The 18480-nt window shown below is 40.5% G+C and overlaps 1 protein-coding gene across 3 annotated transcripts in view; it reads right to left on the minus strand.

Annotated features, from left to right (window-relative positions):
* NFX1 (nuclear transcription factor, X-box binding 1) overlaps positions 1-18480 on the minus strand; it is a 71434-nt gene that overhangs the window by 50328 nt on the left and 2626 nt on the right. For 2 of the 3 annotated variants that reach the window (XM_042837640.1, XM_042837629.1), the window contains exons 2-3: positions 6385-7428; positions 4239-4400 (exon numbers count right to left, since the gene is read on the minus strand). In XM_042837640.1, coding sequence (XP_042693574.1) covers positions 4239-4400; positions 6385-7428 — 1206 coding nt within the window. Of the gene's footprint in view, positions 1-4238; positions 4401-6384; positions 7429-11903; positions 12036-18480 lie in introns of those variants that run through there. The other variant, XM_042837648.1, reaches the window with a different exon arrangement.

Genomic DNA, 18480 nt, shown 5'->3' on the forward strand with positions numbered 1-18480 from the left:
ACAGCCATGACTACTATCACTTATCCTTACACTCTTGTTCATTTCCATGAAAACTACTACAAAGAACACACTAACATTGTTTGATAGAGTGAATTATCAGCTACAAAACACCTTTGTAACACTGTCACTATCACTAGCTATGTGTTTTTGCCAGGATTAACAAGATAAACAAGAGCCTGTATGCTATACTTATAAAGCTGCACCAGTGGAGATGACCTACTGTCACTACTGCTGAAACACACTACCCACTGCCTTACTGTGCTTACATCCACTCTTTAGTCTCCATATTCATTCAGCAAGCATTGACGAATGTCAGAGGGTGTAATTTTTCTAAATGGTGGAATTCAGTTCCCTGTCTTTGCTTCATATGCACTTCTATGTCAGACTGCCCCTCACTGCCATCTGCTGCACGGCAACAGAATACAAAGGTTAACCCTACTGCCATCCTATCAACACCCACTTCTGATATTATAGGCCAACATAATAAAATAGGAAGCATTGCTTTCAAAGCAGACCTCCTAGAATCACTTAGGTTGGAAAAGACCTCCAAGATCATCCAGCTCAGACACGAACCTGATGCATTACCATCACTATACCATGTCCTGTGGGTGATCTTGTACAAAAGAACTTTCGAACAAAGATTCTATGTATGTACCTCAATATATAAGCTGATCAGACCTCGCTGTCTCTCTTCACCAATATGTTCAGATGATGTATGAGCACACTTTCACGTTCATGTTGTAGACAAACTTCTGTTTCCTGATGAAGATTTTTTTATTTAGCAATAAATTGAAACATCTCAGAGAGATGTTAAAAGCTGCTGGTAAAAACTGGGAGCAGTGGATTAAAAGATGTGAGCACTTTATCTGGCTGCTCCCACATAAGCTAACATACTAAACCCTAAGGGACTCCATATACTATTACTTTGTACTGCACACTACTACATTAACAATTTCCATTTTTCATTGTTATTTCATGTTATTTCTTTCAAAAGCTGTGAAGGCAAGCCTATGAAAGCTCCAGGAGGCTGACAGAAAGTCTCTCTCAGCAATGTCTCCTGGATGAGGGATGAGCAAGCTGTACAAGTAACTGCTTCTCTAACAGCATATTTGTCGACCTTGTAAATCAGATCCCTTAACAAAGAAAACAGTCTTCTAAGATGCCTCAAGGAACATACATGGTTGCTTCTTCCAAAAACTCAAGATTGTTAAGGTTTTCTCACTGGATTCCAGTGTAATTACACTAGGATAGAATAATGACTCCTAGCATCCACTTTCCTGTTACCTCTCTTCATAAATCCTGCTTCCTAAAGAAATAAAGAATGAAGATGATCATACAGAACTAATGCTCCATTCTCACAAACAAGAAAGAAAAGTAGGAGGAGGCAAAACTCCAATTGGCCGCACCAGAAATCAACGGTCTACATGAAATACACACAGATGTCTGCCTTTTAATAGACAAGTATTTTATTATTTGTCATCCTCTCCTTCATCCTGAGATAAGAAAAAAATCTCTATTTGTCAATATGAAAATACGGAAAAATGTCAGTAAATATTGTCAGCAGCCCTATTCATAGCATTTTCAGACAAAATTTTTGTTTGTGGTGGTATGCCCAGATCCTGCCCACTTCCACTGCATGGCTGTTGTTGTAAAAGCACAGTGAAGTGCCTCCTCATTTTCCAGAATCCTAAAGGATGAAAGAGGCTCAAAAGAATCCCAAGTAGGAAGAGCTACGAATACATGTATTGAAACCAGGGATCTTTAAGTGCAGTTTCAAACATGCAACTCTTTCTTTCTTATATGCTTATATAGATGAGTCACAGGTTTTTACATAAGCAATGAACAAAAAATATCTTCTGGAATAAAGAATGAATGCTAAAAAAAAGTATTTCCCAAGGCAGCAATCGAGCAGGAAATTTTAATGTGCACACAACGTTACATATGTCAAGAGACATCAAAAAGAACATTTCAGTCTCTTGAACTGTAGAACATACTAGAGTCAAGATAGGTAGTTTCATTTTACCATTTCTGAAAGGTCAATATTATACAGTAATCTGTATCAGAAAACACTCACCTTAACTTCTCAGCTAAATATCATCAAAAGTTTTCATCCTAGTTGCAAAAGCAGAAAGTAACAAAATGTGTAATACCTAATGCACACAGATTAGCTTTGGCTCACGAACAGCACAGCTTACAAAACGAGAAAAAAAAAGGCAAGTAGATCCACTGAAACTCAGAAGCTACCTTAGGAGCTATCTTTGGTTCGGTACAGACCACAGCCTCATCTGGAAGTAGAAGGCAGCAGGGGGAGCAGAATAGAAAGACACAGTTCTAGCAACTCAAATCTCTCCCATCTTTCCAGACAAATTGAAAATATCAAGAGAAGTAAATATCTGATCTGCAAAGGGAGCACGTGGATTGAACTCGTTCTGTCACTATGAGGATGCACACCATATACCTTCAAAGAATCAGTTTGCAAAAGAAGCAGAAGAGGGCAACATTAAGTATGTTTATGAAGAAAAAATTGCTGTAAAACATCTAGGGTGCAATACAGATATTTCTATTCAGACTGACTTAAGCTGAGAAGTACCTAAGGGTCACATTCCACCAAAGGTAATTCAAAACATGGAGTAAAACTTGCTGAGGAGAACATTAGGCTCCTCCTTATAAGAAATTTTTTTTTCCACGTATTGACAAACTGCTGCATAGCAAAGCTCCTTTTCCTCCTATCGACCAGGATGTTTCTAAATAAAGGACATCTATTACCTAGGACTGAGCACTGCTGACTGTAATAATATTGAACACTGGATGTCAACAAGTCTAACGAAAATAGACCAAGTCTACAGTAATGTACTGTATGTACACATTCAGATTCTTAGACATGGCTTTGCAATATTGTGTTTTATTTTTCAGGCGATCCTGACAGCAAAAAAAAGGCAAAGAAAATCAGTCTCTGAAGGAAGACATCCTCAATAAAACATATCTGAGAAAGTCTTTAAGAATAGAAATAACCATTACTCTTGATCGGGAAGACTGAATTAAGTGAGAAGATATCCCAGCAAATATGGCTGTCCAAGCACTCTGAATTTCTCTCAGATATTCTACAATGCCATGACCACCAAAAAAAAAAGAAATGAGAAATTATGCACACATACTTGGCACTTTCAATCTCCCATTATGCTTTACAAGAATGACAGATGCTGTAAAACCCCAAACGGAGGGACACTTTCACTGAAACATTTGGTTGCTTCAAAAACACTGAGGAAAGAACACTCAATATTGATCTTCATGAAATAAAGATTCTCACTAAACCAGACATGCAGTGGAGCAGCTCCAAAGTTCAGGTGCTGATATTAGAAGACCCATCCTAGAATTTCTACTTAGTTCTGCACATTTAAAATCAATCTCCACCACAAAAACACCAGTTTCCTTCTTCTAAAAAAACACCATACTGTTGAGGTAAGTAGATGACTGTCCTATTTCTCTTATGATACAGAATAATTATTGCTGGAATTCTGTTGAATTCATCAACATCACACAAAGCTTGAAAAGTAGAATCTATACTGAAGTAGCCTACTATAAAGAAACTATACTCTGAAGCAAAATTCTTCATCATGAACACAAGTAAAAATTCTTAATCCTGAGAGTACAGTATCAATCCTTACTGCAGCTATAGAATCTGTTCTACTGACACCATATCTTTAATCATATCTGTTTATGATTACCTCTAGTCCTCTCACACACAAGATCCAGTGACATACATACTTCACAAATTCTTAAAAGAAAAGCAAATGGCTAAACACTAGGATCAACTGAAACGCTGACAGTATTCAAAGCACCCAAAGTCACTATCTTGAGAAACAAGGAAAACCTCCTTTGCACAGTTAGTGCACTGATCAAGCAATAAGCTGATAAGAGAAAGGATAAGAGAAAGGGATTTCTTTGCGTGTAGGAAAGCAGCCAGTTTTGCATCTAGATGCACTGATTTCATTGAGTATCATTCATTCATGCATCCAAACCTAGAAATAAGTTTTAGTCAGAGTACTAGAAAGAAAATCGCCAAGAGGATTATATGAAGCATCCAAAGAACCCTGAAAAACATTTCTAATTTAAAACTTGCTTTGTTTTCTGCTTACTAGTTACCTTGATCAAGAAACATTTCGAACCAGTTTTACATATAGAAAACAAATTTTACTATTATACATATTTGAGAGAAAACGTGCACAGAGAACACCTACCTTCAGCTTGAGAAGCTGGTGATCTTGCCCACTTCTTAATACAATTCAGGTGAAATACATGGTAGCAATTCTGGCAGCTCCACACAGGTGCTACTATTCGGACCACCTCACAACATACCATACATTCATACTTCTCTGTTGTCAGCTGCTCAATCAAAGACCCTGCAAACAAAATATGTTACTTGCATACAAACCTTCAGTTATCTGAGAAATAAAATTCCAAGACTTTATGTAAATATTAACATAACTTCCTTTTCCTTTGTGGCTATAAGTAAGGTAATAGCTTACTTCTGGAATACACTTGATTTCTCTAGCTTAGAGCAGGGAAAGGTAGTACAAGACTCCCACAGCACTGGTAACAGTAATTCTTGCTGATGAAATGAATCACAACAATTGTGTTGTGATCTTACAAAAAAAAAAAAAAAAAAATAATAGTCTTAAACTTGCAAGAAGTATTTTACTCACTTTCTATAGAAAGTCTAATTTCATATAAAGTTTACAACAAAAATCTTGAAGCTTATGAACTACATAAGTCTCAAAATTAAATTATCATCCTCTCTGGAAGACTACACAACTAATACTGGAAGTAACATTACAGAAACCTTCATAAATCACTTTAGGGGTGGAACTGCTGGGAGACAATGGCCAAAATATAAGGCTCTTAGAGCCAAACGAAAGAACATGAAAAAGCATTTTAAAAATAAAGCAAGATTTCTAAATGAAAGATGAAAGCCTGAAACTTAGATGAGTTGTAACTTTATTGTATTTGCTTAACTCAATTCTGCCAGATTAACACTCCTATCAAGATGAGGCTACCACATACTTATGAAAAATGTGGCTTAATCTATGTTCACAGAATTTCAATTACGTATTACTTACATAGTACCAATACGAGGGAAGTTAGAACCCACAACAAAGAAAAATGAAACTGACATAAGAAAAATGACTAGAAATTCAGAAGTGTTTTGTACCGCACAACTGATAGCACAGCTACGGATTTCTGTAAACTTGCAATCACTAGGAGTGTTTGCCATCCTTAATAGGATATATTCTTTCAAGCATCTCTTCTAGCCATCCTGTATCAAGCACCACAAGATTTAGAGTTAACAGACATTTCCACATTTAGTACCCTATGAATTTTAGCTGCTGTAAAGAAAACATCCTTACCAAAACCTACTTCCTTACTTACCTCTGTGAGAGCAGAACTATATTGTCTACAGACAGGATGGCTGTCCTTTAAACAGCTAGAAAGACTGTCCCTAAAAACAGTGGCAGTATATAGTGTTTTCCAAAACAGCTCCCAATTCAGGCAAGCAAAGAAATGCTGCAATTGTGGAAAGATCCTTAAAATTCCAGTAGAAGACCGCTGCCTTTTTCTGGTAATTACATAGTATGTTTTTCATTTAAGAATAAGGCCAAGAGAAAGACTGAGACATCTTCAATTTTATGATTCAAGTAGATCATCAGGCTCCTGCAGAGTTACAAAGGATCAAGGAAGCTTCTGATTTTTGAGCATCTCTCAAAGGATGAGAGCCTCTTACTGGAGTTACCTTACACTTCATCTTTTAAGTTCCTAACCGTTTGAGATGGCACAAAATTCAATCAGGGAGCAAAAATGTAAGAGTGCACTTCCCACTATCAACTGCACATGATTCTGCTCTCAAACAACAAGAAAATAGTCAGACACATTCTCTATTTCTAATTAGCTTTTCATACTACCATTCCAAATAAATACAGCAAGAAAAGAAGTTACGAACAGAACGCAGTCGTCCTCAGATGCTCCTGCTCTTACATAAAACATAAGACAAATTATTATGCAAAAAATGAATTTCAGGACTGCTCCTCTCAAGACTCAAAATGTTCAGAATCCTTTCTTGTACTTTTTTTTTTTTTTTTTTTTTTTTTAACATGACACCTGATAGGCATCATTTGCATTCTGGTAGAAGAAAAATATTTAAAAACATACACGTTCTTTTCTACAAAATTTACAAACCACCTGCCTACACAGAAGCCCCACATTTACCCCAAGAAATTGATACTACACTCACATGAAATAACAAGCAACATCAACTAGTCAAATTTGAAGGCAGAATTACTTAAGAATGAATCTTTAATACCTGAGTACAAGATAATTTATAAAGGTTACCTGTATGAGTTTCTTTGTTTTTTGGTATATCACTTTGTTTTTTCCAGTACTGGGTCCAGCTGAAATTAAGGGAAGGTGCTTGATCCCCCTTCAGCAAGAACTTTCTTCCATTACATCTGGCAGACTCAAGCAATTCATTTCTGATCTCACTGGTCACGTTTTCATCATTTTTGTGGTCAGAGAATTCTTTCTTCCTTTCATTTTTATCTTTTGCAGTACATGCAAGAGAAGACTTCTTACTCGCTTTTGTATTTTTGCTATGGTGAGAATCATGTCTCTTCTGATACTCTTTCTCCATCGGGGGTTTATTCCACATAGGCTTGCGGGGATATCTTTTGTTTACATAATTGTAGCCTTTCTGCTCATCCCCACTACCAATTGGTGCCTCACTGAATGCCTTCCCAGCAGAAGATTCTGAAGAGTCCGACTGAGTCAAATCCAAAGATGGAGTATTTTCAAAAAGCTCTACTTTCTGTTTAGAGCTCATTCTCTTCTCTCGCTCATGCACTTGCTTTCCCTTCTCCCTGAAACCTCTTCCAGGAGCATGTACCAGGTGTGACTTCTTTGGCTTTGCTCCTCGGCTATCTGCATTAGCTACTTCCCTGTCACTCTCTGAGGAGATAAATTCATTGTATCCTTTAATAGGTGCTCTTCTTCCAGGTAGCTTTGCAGCATCTGAAATTCCAGGACAAGCAGCAGCCTCTGCAGTACTTTGTCTTACCTTACTTTTAGTACATGTGGTATCGTTCCTTGATCTGTGCCACCTCTGATTTTGAAAACTACGATTCTTTGAACTTCTGGTACCAAAATATTGGTGAAAATCTTCAGAATTCCCATACCGACTTTCTGGATTATAAACGTCATAATGCTTTGTGGAAGAGCTTCCATAATCTGTAACTTTTTCAGGCAGAGTAGGACATAATAAACTTCTTCTATTTTGATTCCTACTACATTCTTTTCTATCTTTCTTCATCCAATTTATATCTGTAGATAGTCTTTCTCCTGAAATGGAATCATCAGCATCAGGATTCAGATTCAACGCACCTAAAAAGTACAAATAATAAAGACAAAAGATTTAAAAAATAAACATCCCTTAAAAATAAGATTACCATACAGGCAAAGGCCTGAACAATTCCATGCTAGACAGAAAAATTACAAATCAATTTTAGAAACTAGAGCTGAGATATACAGATTCTCTTGCCCTTTTTTAAACAAAGATGGCGATGACCTACAAAATGGTGGAGTTCTTGACTAATGGTAAAGTTAGGAAGGAGATCAGTATAATTGCTACCTTGGACCTCCTGAAGGCAGATACTGAACCACAGGATTCAGTCCTGATGGGTGAAGGGATCCAGGAAGACTGGAAACCCCTCAAGAAGGAAGTCTTAAGGACATAGAAGCAGGCTGTCCCCATCTGAATTAAGACAAGCCTAGCAAAGCTGGAAGCCCATAGCTTGGATGGGTACACTCTTTGCTGCATAAAGAACTGGCTGGATGGCCAGGACCAGAGAATGGTGGTGGATGGAGTTAAATTCAGCTGGTGACTGGTCACAAGTGGGGCTCTCCACGGATTGGTCCTGTTCAATATCTTTATTAATGACCTGAATGAGAGCATTCAGTGCACCCTCAGTAAGCGTGCAGATGACACATGCTGGGAGGAGGCGTTGATCTGCCTAGTGATAGGAAGGCCCTACCGAGGGATCTGGACTCATACCTCTCTACAACTACCTGAAAGGAGGTTGTGGCAAGGCAGAGGTCAGTCACTTCTCCTGTGCAACCAGGGATAGGGCTAAAGGGAATGGCCTCAAGTTGTGCTAGAAGAGACTGAGGTTGGGTGTCAAGAAAAATTTATTCTCCAAAAGTGTTCAGGCTCAGGAATGGACTGCCCAGGGAGTTGAGTCACCATCCCTGGAGGAGCTCTAGAAACATACAGATTTTGTACTAAGGGACGTGGTTTGGTGGGGAAATATTAGTGAAATGTGGTGGATTGAATTAGATGACACAGAGATCTTTTCCAACCTTGGTGATCCTATGATTTTACAGGAAAGAACAAAAAAGAAATAATAGAAAAAACAACTGAAGCAGCACAGTATGTAAGCATATAGTACAGTGCCAGTCAGTTTAACATGGGCATAAGTCACCGCTATCATGATTACATACGTGCACACACCATAGGAAAAAAAAGTCTTTTGCATACAATTTCAAATTTTAATATTACAAAGAACTTGAAATATAAATAAAAACCCATCATCTCAAGAGTAACAATAGATTTGCATGAACCCCGATTATACTTGTCTGTAAACAAACATACTAAACGGTACAATGATTACAGAAGACATTCTGTTTTTCTATTATGACAAGCATGTCCAACCCGCAGGCTGCACACAATCTAGCACAGCTCACCACGCAGCCTGCCCAGTGCAATCCAGGCTGTCTGTCTTCCACAAGGAGTGGGCCTGTCCAGCCCTGCCCATGCACCCACCAACAATCAAACATCAACGTGTGACTGGCACTCTCTGGGCTGAAACAAGAACACAGGGAAGGTGCACTGCAGGGCTGACACTTCTTGCGCCTTCTCTCATGTTCTGCTGCACTGAAACCCACATGCATTCAATGAGGAATGTGCTTGTGCTGCTTGATGAGTAAAAAGCTGATGGCCAATACTAGTATTTCAACCTGCCTAATGGTATCTCAAAAGCAGAAGGAAGATGAAGGAAGAGTATTCAACAAAATATGGACAGATGAATACTTTCGTCAAGACAAGTAATATGGCACTGTGCTTAATGTCTAAGGAAATAGTGTCAGTTTTCAAAGATCACTATTTTAAAAGATACATACAGAAACATGCTGTCAAATGCAATAATATCAAGGAATGCTTCATTAAGACAAAATAGTGGAACTGAAAAAAAGTCTGTCATCTCAACAAAACCATCTTTAAAAAGTTAAAACTCCAATGAACTCTGATATAAAAGTTAGTTACAGGGTAGTAAATCAGATTGAAAAAAAAAAATCAAAACTATTTACTGATGGTGAGCTTATTAAACAATGTATGGAAAGTATGGTATATGTGTGTCCTGATAAAGGCAATGGATTTTTCTAAGATCATGTCTCAGCAGACATGTAGCCTGAAGAAATAGAAGAGCCTATCAAAAGAAATTTGGAGGGTAAAGCTGCCTAATTTCAAATGTTATGCCTTGGTGCTGGATGAAAGTACTGATGCTACGGATACGGTTCACCCGGCCATTTTTTTTTTTTTAGTTATTATTGATTAATATATTTCACTAAAGAAATAGTTCCTTTGGTACCATTAAAAGACACAAATAAACCTGGTGATCTGTATGAAGCAGTAAAAAGTGCACTAGAGCAATTTTCTTTAACCCTTTACAAAATATCTGGTAGCGCTACTCACAGTGCCCTTGTGATGGCTGATAAAAAAGGAGGAAATTATAAAGTTAGAAGACAATGCAATTGCCACCAGTCACTAACATTTGATGAAATAAACTGTGTCACACAACATGAAAACTTATGCGTGAATGCTTTAAAAATGGATAATGTCAAACAAATGATCATTAAATCCGTGAATTTCATCAAGTGCAAAGGATTAAATCATTATCAATTCCAGCAGTTCTAAAGAAGTATGGATGCTAATTACAGGAACATCATTTACTTTTCTGAAAGAAGGTAGTTAAGGTAAAGTAAAAGGCTAAAATGATTTTGTGATTTGTGAAATGAAATCAAGTCACTTACGGAATCAAATGGAAAATCTGTGCCAGAACTTTAAGACACTAAATCTGTGAGTCATTCTTCATTTTTGGTAGATTTGACCACTTACTTAATCAATATGTGTTTCAAGGTGAAAATCACCTGTGCTACATTTCAAATCGTAACTACATTTGAATTAAAACTTAAACTATGGCAGGCTAAAGTTAAGAAAAATAACTTCATGCATTTTGATGTGCTGGCTAAACACAATCCTGCAAACAGTAAAAAACATGCAGCTAGGCTTTTTATTTTGATACAGGAATTTGAGAATAGGTTTCAAGACCATAAAAAAAATCATCAATTTCTTCATATATTTTTCATCATTACTTCATATATTTACATGTATTTTCACATTATATAAATACATTATCCATGAATTTTCACACGGAACGTACAGAATTCCAGTCAGACATTCAACTGAAAGAAATACCCGGTCATTCTGTAAGACCTATCTTAACAGAGAAAAACATCACAGAATCCCTAGAGTTGGAAGGGACCTGTGAAGGCCATCTAGTCCAACTCCCCTGTAATGAACAGGTTGCCCAGGGCCTTATCCAGCCTCAACTTGAAAGTCTACAGGGATGGGGCACCTGTTCCAATGCCTCACCACTCTCACTGTAAAAGATTTCTTGCTTGTATCTAATCTAAATCTACCCTCCCTGAGCTTGAAGCCAACTCTCCTTGTTCTATCACTACAGACCTTACTAAAGAGCCTGCCTCCTCCTTTCCTGTAGCTCCCCTTTACATACTGAAAGGCTCTCCCTTAACAATCGTGCCTTATTCATGCCATCTCTTTTTTGGTAGTAAAAATATTTGTTCTTAAGCACAGGACAAGTAAAATGTCATCAAAAATCCATAATGAACATGTTTGAGAATTAACTAAAGAACTGCAGCCACTTCCACTGAACCAGACTGATGCACTGTTTTCACAGAAACAGGTCAAAACCTCCACTTGTTTTATGTTTTCACTGCTCTGGTGAGTACCTTGAGTACTGTGTCCGGTTTTGGGCCCCTCACTGCAAGAAAGATATTGAGGCCCTGGAATGTGTTCAAAGGAGGGCAACAAAGCTGGTGAGGGGTCTGGAGCACAGGCCGTATGAGGAGAGGCTGAAGGAGCTGGGAATGTTCAGTCTGGAGAAAATGAGGCTCAGGGGAGACCTTATTGCTCTTTATAACTACCTGAAGGGAGGTTGTAGTAGAGCTGGGGGTCAGCCTCTTCTCTCGTGTAACTGGTGATAGGACTGGAGGGAATGGTTTCAAGCTGCACCAGGGGAGATTCAGGCTGGATGTTAGGAAATAATACTTGTCTGAAAGAGTGGTCAGGCACTGGAATGGGCTGCACAGGGAGCTGTGGAGTCACCAACCCTGGAGGTATTCAAGGAACGTTTGGACGTTGTGTTGAGGGACATGGTTTAGTGAGAGCTATTGGTGATGGGTGGATGGTTGGACTGGGTGATCTTCTAGGTCTTTTCCAACCTTGGAGATTCTGCAATTCTGTAATGTTTACATAAAAATACATTTTAAAAAATTGATACTTAGATATGTATTTCAGGGTATGCTCGGATGTCTCAGGAGCGGAGGCAAGCAAGCACACACACAAGGCAGCACAGAGGGTTACAAGTTTTATTTGTCACACACACACAGGCATTCACTTTAGATAATCCCAGGAAGTGGCAAGCAGAAACTCCTAAGCAAGTGCAGTATGAACCCTAGTAAGCTAAAACAGAAGCTCCCTAAGCAAACACATTATTACTTACCTTGAGAGAGACAAAACACCAGGTAGGAGAAGGAACATGTCAGCAGTGGATTCAATATGTAGTGTCAGCAGGGCATCCCTGCTTCAAAGCGTACTTTTCCTCACTCGATCACCACAGCTCCCCTCCTGGTTTATCCTCTCCAGGATCTGCAGAGTTTTGTTTTGTTTTTTTTTTTTTGTTTGTTTGTCTGTTTTTTCCCCAACTTGCACACTGCACCCACATGGCCAACACACGATACAGAGCGCAAGTGGAACACCTGCTTGCAAACAAGTTCTTGCAAAGCAGGATAAACTATCAAGGTCAGCTCCCCACAAAACAAGATAAATGGCTGTTGCTGAAAATATCACTTCCCTTAAAACTGTCAGAATACTTAGTTCCATCTCAGGATCATTCTTCAGTCAGGAACTTTTAGGTCCCTGACACACATACATTAACTATATTACATATTTTATATGCAGCTAAGACAATTCCTGCACACTCAGTGCAGCCCAGGCAAGCAAAAAATTGTACAGCCACGTACCGACACAAAAAAATGAACCATTCATCTAATAGAGAGGTCTTCTTTTGTCATTTTTTATGCTCCAAGCAATGAGACCTACTTTAGAAATCCAGTCAGGATCAATTGTGAGCCACATCCTCAACTCAGAGGATCTTCTTAGTGATGGGAAGGCCAAAGGCAGTTTTGACTGCAGTGAACCTGAAGATAGGAAGGAGGGTGAAAAGCAAAACCGTGTCTCTGGATTTCAGGAGGGCAGACTTCAACTTCTTCAAGGATCTGCTTGGAAGAATCCTATGGAATAATGCCCTAAAAAGAAGAGGAGCCCAAGAAAGCTCAGAAACCATTCAGGAATCAGGTCCTCTAAGTTCAGGGTTGGTCCATCCTAATGATCAGTATGTTCAGCAGAAACGTCAGGCGGATTGCATAGATGTACAAGGAGCCCACAGAAAGGAAGCATAAGGAGGATGGAAGTGAGGACAGGAAACCTTGGGAGGAGCACAGAGAAACTGTCCAAACATTCAGGGTTGAAGTTAGGAAACTTAAAGCTCAAAGTGCAAACAAATCTATCAGAAACGTCGAAGACAACAACAAGGGCTTCCATAACTACTACAGGCGATAAAAGGAAGGCTAGGGAAAATGCGTACCTACCTCTGAACAACAGGGGAAGATGAAGACCTATTACACAGCACAGAAAAAAGGCTGAGGTACTGAAAGCCTTTGCCTCAGTCTTTACTACAAAGACTTGCCTTCTGGAATCCCTGCTCCTCGAGACAAGAAGGAAAAACTGCAGCAAGGAACCCATGCTCAAGGGAAGCAAAATACGGCAGGGAATACTTAAGTAAGCAAAATATATACTTCCATGGGCCCTGATTGAATGCACACAAGTGCTGAATGAGCTGCCTGATGTCACTGTGAAGCCACTCTCAATAATTCTTGATTGATCGTGGTGATTTGGAGAAGTGCCTGAAGACTAGAAGGAAAGTAAACATCACTACCATCCTCAAGAAGAGGGACAAAAAACTACAGGTCGTAACGCTATAATGCAATGGAAAGCACACCAATAGCAGAGTGGTGGTCAGTGGCACAGAGTCTAAGCGGAGGCCACTAACTAGGAATGTACCCCAGGGGTCAGGATTGGGTCCAGTCCAGATCCTAGATGATGGAGCAGGTGACACAGAACTGGGAACAATGGCTGATATGCCACAGGGTCATGCTGTTAGCCAGAGGGACCTCGACAGGCTAAAGAAATGGCTGACAGAAACTTCATGTAATTTCACAAGGGGAAGCAAAAAATTTTGCACCTCTGAAGGGAACAACCCCAGGCACAAAGTCATACAAAGTGCCACCCAGCAGGAAAGCAGCTTTGCAGAAAGAGACTTGGGGATCCTGATGGATGCCAAGTTGGGCATGAGTCAGCAATGTGCATCTGCCCCTATGAAATCTAAGAGTATTCTGGGCTGTAGCAGGTAAATTCTACCAGCAGGTGGACAGCAGTGATTCTTACCTTTTACTTTGATCTGATTAGGCCACACCTGGAATATTGCTTTCAGTTCTGGGCTCCCTAGCAGAAAAGGGATGTGGACATATCAGAGAGTCTAACCAAAGACCATGAAGATGATCGATGTCTAGAATATCCCCCCCTTTGAATCAAGGCTGAGAGAGCTGGGACACTTTAGCTGCGGTTAGATCTCATTGGTGTCGCTCTGAAGCAAGGGTGTAACAAGGACAGAGATAAGGTCTATTAAGCGGTGTTCAGAGAGAGAACAAGAGGCAGTGAGCACAGACACAGGACATTATGTCTGAACATTAGCAAACATTCCTTTACAGTGTGGGGGCTTTTAAAAGCACCTCCCAAATAATATATAAGTTTGAAGAAACAGATGGGAAGCCAGGAACCAGATATTTAAACGTACCTCCAAAAATATGAATAATTCATTAAGATATTTTATGTTACCCATGAATAGAAATCTTATTCTTACTGCCAGCTTTTACATTCTTTAAAAAATTGCATACAAGTGGTAAATTCAAATCAAAATCAAATACAACTGATCTCTCTCTGCCATGACCAGAAACAGCAGAATACATACACATGTACAATAATCAATAACTAACAATGACTCAGATATTCTCTGGTATACCTATATGTACGTACACAAAAGTCCCATGAAAAAAAAGAAATTCTCAGAGCTAAATTCCAGCCTGTATTTCCACAAAATAATCGAAGTTCCATACTTTCACCAAGCTAAAGTAAACTGAAGAAACATTACACAAGGTGCTTTAATGCATCCTGCAGATGCTGTATCAAGTAGATGATTATGAATGCAAAATTATAAAGAAGTCCTGTCCAAAAAAAATCTACTGGCTAAAAGAGTCCACCATGTAGACTTTTAGGTGTCAGAGGTGGTACTTCTCTTCCTGAATTCAGTTGTACCTCCTGGATGGGGAAACAAAACAACAACAAAAAAAACACAACAAAACTAGATTTTCCTTCTGAAGTTTCAGATAATCACAAAATCGATACTAAACAAACTACCCTGATTAGTACCAGTCTTTCTGACTTCTGACTAAACAAGCACTCGCTATGTGAGCTTAAGACTCTTCCTGTGCCATTGGGTCACTGCCTGTGGATTTGGCTTATAGAGGCTCCTCAAAGGACACGGCAGAGGTAAAACAAAAAAGGACGTCAGGGTCTGGGGTAAAGCTGTATTACTAGCAGTAGGAAGCTATTCATCTGTTTGTACTGTCATCCATTAAGATCCTGAAAGTTTTGAGATGAGCAAAGGAAACATCACAGAATCACAGAACGTCAGGGATTGGAAGGTAACTCAAAAGATCATCTAGTCCAATCCCTGCCAGAGCAGGAACACCTAGGTTAGGTCACACAAGAACTTGAGGCGGGTTTTGAATGTCTCCAGAGAAGGAGACCCCACAAGCTCTCTGGGCAGCCTGGTCCAGTGTTCTGTTATCCTCACCATGAAGGTTTTCTCATATTTTTGTGGAACCTGCTGTGTCCCAGCTTGCACCTACTGCCCCTTGTCCCGTCACTGGATGTCACTGAGAAGAGCCTGGCTCCATCCTCCTGACACTCACCTTTACATACTTACAAACATTAACGAGGACACCCCTTATTCTCCTCCAAACTGGAGACCCAGCTCCCTCAGCCTCTCGTAAGGGAGCTGCTCCTCGCCCTTAATCGTCTTGTGGCTCTGTGCTGGGCTCTCTCCAGCAGTTCCCTGTCCTTGAACTGACACAATACTCCAGATGCGTTCTCACCAGGGCACAGTAGAGCGGAGCAGGACCTCTCTGGACCTACTAACCACAGCCCTTCTAATACACCCCGGTGCCGTTGGCCTTCTTGGCCACAAGGGCACAGTGCTGGCTCGTGGTCATCCTGCTGTCCACAGGACCCCCAGGTCCCTTTCCCCTGTGCTGCATCCAGCAGGTCAGTCCCCAGCCTGTACTGGTGCCTGGACTTGTTCTTGCCCAGATGCAAAACTCTACACTTGCCCTTGTAATGAAACATAACGTTTCTCCCTGCCCAGCTTACCAGCCTGTCTAGGTCTTGCTCGATGGCAGCACAGCCTTCTGGCATGTCAGCAACTCCTCCCAGTTCGGTGTCATCAGCAAACTTGCTGACTGTGCACTCTATTCCTTCAGCCAATGAATATATGCTGATGAATATACTGCACTGCACCAGTCCCTCTACCAACCCTTGGAGGACTATACTCGACACAGGCCTCCAACTAGACTCCGTGCCATTGACCACAGCTCTCTGGCTTCTTTCCTCAGCCAGTTCACAATGCACCTCACTACCCAATCATCCAGACCGCATTACCTCAGTTTAGTTGTGAGAGCGCTGTGGGAGACAATATCAAATGCTTTACTAAAGTCAAGATAGACCACACCCACTGCTTTACCGCCATCTATCCACCTGGTTATTTCTTCATAAAAGGTTATCAGGTCAGTTAAGCATGATTTCCCCTTGGTGAAGCCATGCCGACTGTCCCTAGGAACCCTCTTATCCTTGATATGCCTAGAGACAGTGCCAAGGATAAGTTGTTCCATCACCTTTCTAGGGATGGAGGTGAGGCTGACTGGTATGTAGTTACTGAATACCAAATTAAATCTAAAGACACAGAATATGATAGAAGTAGAAATTCTCAAAGATCCATCCAACACTTAGATATGTTAGCACATAACTGGAACACTCTGCTTACTAACTTTGAGCTCACATGGATAGGTTTCGGGCAAAACATATTTCTTCCATAATCACTTATTATCGTATTGGTTGAACTCCATCTTCCTCAACTGCAGTCAAATGTACCAGAACTATCTACAAGTGGAAACAAACAGCCTTGAAGATAATTTAGCAGACAACTGAGCAATCACTAATCATCTCAAATTCTGCTTATATTCTCACTTCCACAAGTCCCAGTAAACCGAACGTCCCTGTCCAGAAATGAAAACAATTAGAATTCTGAAAGAATAATTATTTCTGGAGACAGTGACAGTACAGAGTGTACATACATTAATTTACTCGTGTCAGATCTCCACGTATCCAGATACAAAATGGTCTGATCAGCTGAATTCAATGCACACTCTATAAAGACAACACTCCATGCAGATTTTACAGCACCTGTGTTACACTGTAGCAGGAAAAGAAACAACAACAACAAAAAAAAAGCCACCACGAATAGCACATTATAGAAATTCTGAGGCTTCCCAGTTTGTGAGGAAAAGGTTTAACACCCCCAGAACAACCACCTTAATATTTTCTGTCTTCTCTGGACATTTTATGTAACAGTATTCACCTACTGCATGTTATAATTACAGAGAATGTGCAAATTGACAGAAGGTTGGATTTCTTCTTTAATAGCACTCAGATTGTTTCAGGCTTGAAGAATCAAGAAGTGCAATCTATTTTCATGCAAAATGATCTGCCTGTCCAAAACTCACTGTTCATTCCAATCGTGATAGATGGCCAGCAGGGAGAGGGAGGTGATCGTCCCCCTCTGCTCGGCTCTTGTGAGGCCCCATCTGCAGCATTGTGTCCAGGCCTGGGGGCCCCAGCACAAGAAAGATGCAGAGCTCTTGGAACAAGTCCATGGGAGGGCCACTAAGATGAGCAGAGGGCTGGAGCAGCTCTGTGTGAGGAAAGGCTGAGGGAACTGGGCTTGTTGAGCTTGGAGAAGAGAAGGCTGTGGGAGACCTCATGGTGGCCTTCCAGTGCTTGGTGGGAGCGTAGAAACAGGATGGGGAATGGCTGTTTGTGAGGGTGGATGGTGATAGGACAAGGGGAATGGTTTAAACTGAGACAGGGGAGGTTTAGGTTGGATATTAGGAGGAAGTTTTTCCCCCAGAGGGTGGTGAGGCACTGGAACAGGTTGCCCAAGGAGGCTGTGGATGCCCCATCCCTGCAGGCATTCAAGGCCAGGCTGGATGTGGCTCTGGGCAGCCTGGGCTGCTGGTTGGTGACCTGCACACAGCAGGGGGTTGGAGCTGGGTGAGCATGGAGCTCCTTTGCCACCCAGGCCATTCTATGACTTAATAAAGAGATATGCTCCCTTCCCACAATTCTTACCAGAAATTTAAAAAAGAAAAACATACAAAATACCATTATCACAGAATTACTGAATGGTTGAGGTTGGAAAGGAATTCTCCAGACCATCGACAACCCAAACACTCCTTTCAAACTGTTCAATCATGATTCAAGTATCTCCAAGGATAAATATTTCGCAGCCTCTCTACAACCTCTTCTAAGGTTTGACAACCTACACAGTGAAAAGTGTTCTTGTGTTCAGACAAAATTTCATGCCAATTTGTACCTCTTACTTCTCACCGTTTCACTCAGTAACACTCAGAAGAATTTGAATCCCTATTCTTTACTCCCTCTGTGCAAGCCTTCTCTCCTCCAGACTGAACAGTCCCAGCTCTGTCAGACCGTCTTCTTATGAAAGTGTTCGTATGCCTTCAGCTCCATGGCCCTGTGCTGGATGTGAGTCTCCAATAAGCCCCATCTTCCTTGTACTGGGAGCACACAGCTGGATACAGCATTCCAGACACTGCCTCATCAGCACT

The sequence above is a fragment of the Centrocercus urophasianus genome, unplaced genomic scaffold, assembly GCF_019232065.1.
Source record: "Centrocercus urophasianus isolate 14NV4802_14NV808 unplaced genomic scaffold, USGS_Curo_1.0 seq_11, whole genome shotgun sequence".
In the NCBI taxonomy this organism is placed as follows: domain Eukaryota; kingdom Metazoa; phylum Chordata; class Aves; order Galliformes; family Phasianidae; genus Centrocercus; species Centrocercus urophasianus.